This window comes from Poecilia latipinna, unplaced genomic scaffold (genome assembly GCF_001443285.1).
Source record: "Poecilia latipinna isolate Pla-1442-1.1 unplaced genomic scaffold, P_latipinna-1.0 Scaffold1536, whole genome shotgun sequence".
NCBI lineage: Eukaryota > Metazoa > Chordata > Actinopteri > Cyprinodontiformes > Poeciliidae > Poecilia > Poecilia latipinna.
Window position 1 is genome coordinate 249,805 of NW_015114152.1, and position 2,936 is coordinate 252,740.

A 2,936-nucleotide genomic window follows, 5' to 3' on the forward strand; every position below is an offset into this window, starting at 1 on the left:
GAAGCCTCTGAGGAGTTTTCCGGCTTCAGCTGTCGCCATCTGATTAGCTGGCTCTGATTGGTTAAGGCACCTTGTCTCCACCCTCTTCTGATGACCACGGACAAATCTGATTGGCTGAGAGGGAGCTCCATGCCGACAGGTCGTACTTTGGGCGGATCCATGTGCAGGTTGCAGTGTGGATGGACAGGACAGCCTCTGAGGCTCCGCAGACTCCCTCCTTCACCCAACTCTGGTAAGAGCTTTCATTTACTGTGTTAAATAACAGATTCTCACTTTGACGTTCAGGTTATGGTAACTGCAGCGTTTCTAGATGGCGTTTACCTCCCATTTCTGTGTAGAAAGGTTAGTCTGTGTGTCACTGGTTGCACTTTGACCCAAGTTTGGCAGCATTCCCATACAGTTTTTTTTATGGATATGAATGTTGGTCCATTATAGAAGCTTAGTGTTACCCTGCTCTGTAGCAACAAGTTAAACACACCAATAAAGCATAGTTTTGATCATTGTCCTTCATTTTGAACTATTTTCATGTTGATTTTAAAGGGAAGTTAAAGAATTTTGAGTCTTTTTCTTTCTTTATTGTCATTCCACTATTATTATCATTCACTTTAATGTATGCATCTTAACTGGTGTCCACTATCTGTGTCAATATCCTAAACAGGAGGAGAAAAATGGGAGCCAAGAAAGCCCCGAAATACCGACTGTCACACGACACAGAAAGAGAGTTTGGAGGAACTCTGGGTAAGCCAAAGTCGCGAAGTTTAAAACATTTGAATCTGTGATGGGAGAGTCAAATGTAAACAAAATAAAAGAAAAAGACACTGTAGGACCGACTGTGTAGGATACTTTAGGGTGTCCTAATACTTTCCTCTGTCTTTTTGTTGATGTGTTGCATTTAATAAGTAAAGTAAGGTTAATTTTTGGTTTTAAGTGGATAGGTGTAACTATTAGGGGACGAGATGTCCTAACTTTTAGGAAACACTTTCTCGTTGATATGAGTAAAATAAAGTTAATTTCTGCTGTCTTGGTCCAATTAACCCACTTTCTTTTTTAGAGATAAGCAAGATTAGACATTATTATTAGTAAGAAGCAAACACATATGACATATGAAAGGAAATCACGAAACTCACACACTTCAAAATACGTGCAACAGAAGCAGTATTATTTATAATGACGTGATTCACTGATGAACATATTTACGCTAATTTGTGGAATATGATTATTTGAGATTCTGTTAACAGATGTTTTCTTACAGAAATTTAGTTTAGTTTCTAGTTGACTCAGGACATTTTTCCCTAAATGACAAAATCTGCCAGATTTTTTAAAAATATCAATATTAAGGAATTACTGGCATAAAAGAAGCTGTTAAATGTCACACTGAAAAGTTATTTCTAAGTTAGTTCTGTGTTATTTTAAGTGTACTAAGACATTTACACTAGAAATGAGGCAAAAATACTTGGTAGGATTTTGTGTTAATGCAGTTCAATAGTGCATTTATAGAACGGGGCTCATCTGATACTGAAAGGCGTCTATCCACAGTAGTTTGATTTCCTGATCATGACATTATTCTAAATGTCTTTCTTGCCTGGTATTATTTGCCCCATTTATTTTATGCAGGAACCTTCAATATCTTCGGTCTTTTTGCTGCCATCAGTCAAAGTTCTTCACCTGCCTCACCGTCCCATCGTCTCATCTCCTCCTCTGCTCTTTCAGGCGCCGTGTGCATCCCCGTTTTCCTCCCACTGACTGTTCTCTTCCTGATCTGTGTGAGCCAATCAGCGGAGGCCAGCATCCTGCAGTGGCCGCCCTGCCTCCCCTCCGCCGACCAGCTGTGGGACCCGCTGGCTCCCATGCTGCTGCTGGCATGGATCGGACTGCACGCCCTCCTCTACTTGCTGCCGTTAGGGAAGGTACGAAATGTCTACAAAATGTCCACTTGGTTTTGGTCTGTCACGTAAAATCTGAGTTACATCCAGTGAAAATCTGTGGTTTTAATATGATGAAATGCATGTAGCACATGAATAATCAATGATAAACCATTAAGCTGTTTATATTATATTATTTAACTCTGTGAGGTGGTCCTGTTGAATATCCTTGTGGTCGTGATTATTGTTTTGACACGTCTATCAGATCTTTGAAACATTACTACATTGTCCTCAAGTATAATATTTATATCCATTTCTATCATATCTATTTGCATGCAGGTTTCTGAAGGATTAGCTCTGAGGGACGGAAGCCGCCTCAAGTATCCCATAAATGGTATTAATCAGCTTCCTTGTTGATCAACAGTTTTTTAAAAAGAAATCTCTTTGTCTAAATAAAGTGTGATGTTTTATTGTTCTACATCACCAGCTGTTATGATTCATATCTCCTGGTACGACACTTTGCTCACGTTTGAACTGAAGTTTACTTTAGATAAACATCTCTGTCAACTTTTAGCTGCTTTTTTTTGTGTTTTTTTTAATGCAGTCCTCCGTCTGTTTGCTCTCCCTGGGGCTCTAACATTTAGCTTTGGTTGTTCTCCTCCCTGAGGTTTCCACAGCCTGTGCATCAGCGCCGTGTTGCTGTCGGTGCTGCTGGCGCTCGGTGCTCCTCTTGGATATCTGTGTGAGCTGCTGGTGCCGCTGGCGGTGTCTGCCGTCGCCGTGTCCTTCCTGTCCTCCGTCTACCTCTACATCCGCTCTTTCTGGGCCCCCTCCCATGCTCTGGCCCTGGGGGGAGACACAGGTGAGAAAGCGAGCTTTTCACCATGCAAAAAGCGGGGAAGTCAACACGAAAGCGCTGTGTAAACACGGCCGGTGGCTACGCACTGCGCATTCGAACGCCCGTTTGTTGGATTGTGGGATGTTTTTTTTTTTTTTTTTTTTTTTTTGGTTTTCCTGGGGGGAAATATCCAAGAGCCCCCGGGCCGGGCGGGGGTTTGCGGGCATCAGAATCAA

The 2,936-nt window shown here is 41.9% G+C and overlaps 1 protein-coding gene across 1 annotated transcript in view; it reads left to right on the top strand.

Annotated features, from left to right (window-relative positions):
* Window positions 1–136: 136 nt before the first annotated feature.
* tm7sf2 (transmembrane 7 superfamily member 2) overlaps window positions 137–2,936 on the top strand; it is a 17,481-nt gene continuing 14,681 nt past the window's right edge. The window contains exons 1-5 of the mRNA XM_015058363.1: window positions 137–232; window positions 659–738; window positions 1,711–1,907; window positions 2,202–2,256; window positions 2,530–2,724. Coding sequence (XP_014913849.1) covers window positions 180–232; window positions 659–738; window positions 1,711–1,907; window positions 2,202–2,256; window positions 2,530–2,724 — 580 coding nt within the window. The 5' untranslated portion in view covers window positions 137–179. The remainder of the gene's footprint in view (window positions 233–658; window positions 739–1,710; window positions 1,908–2,201; window positions 2,257–2,529; window positions 2,725–2,936) is intronic.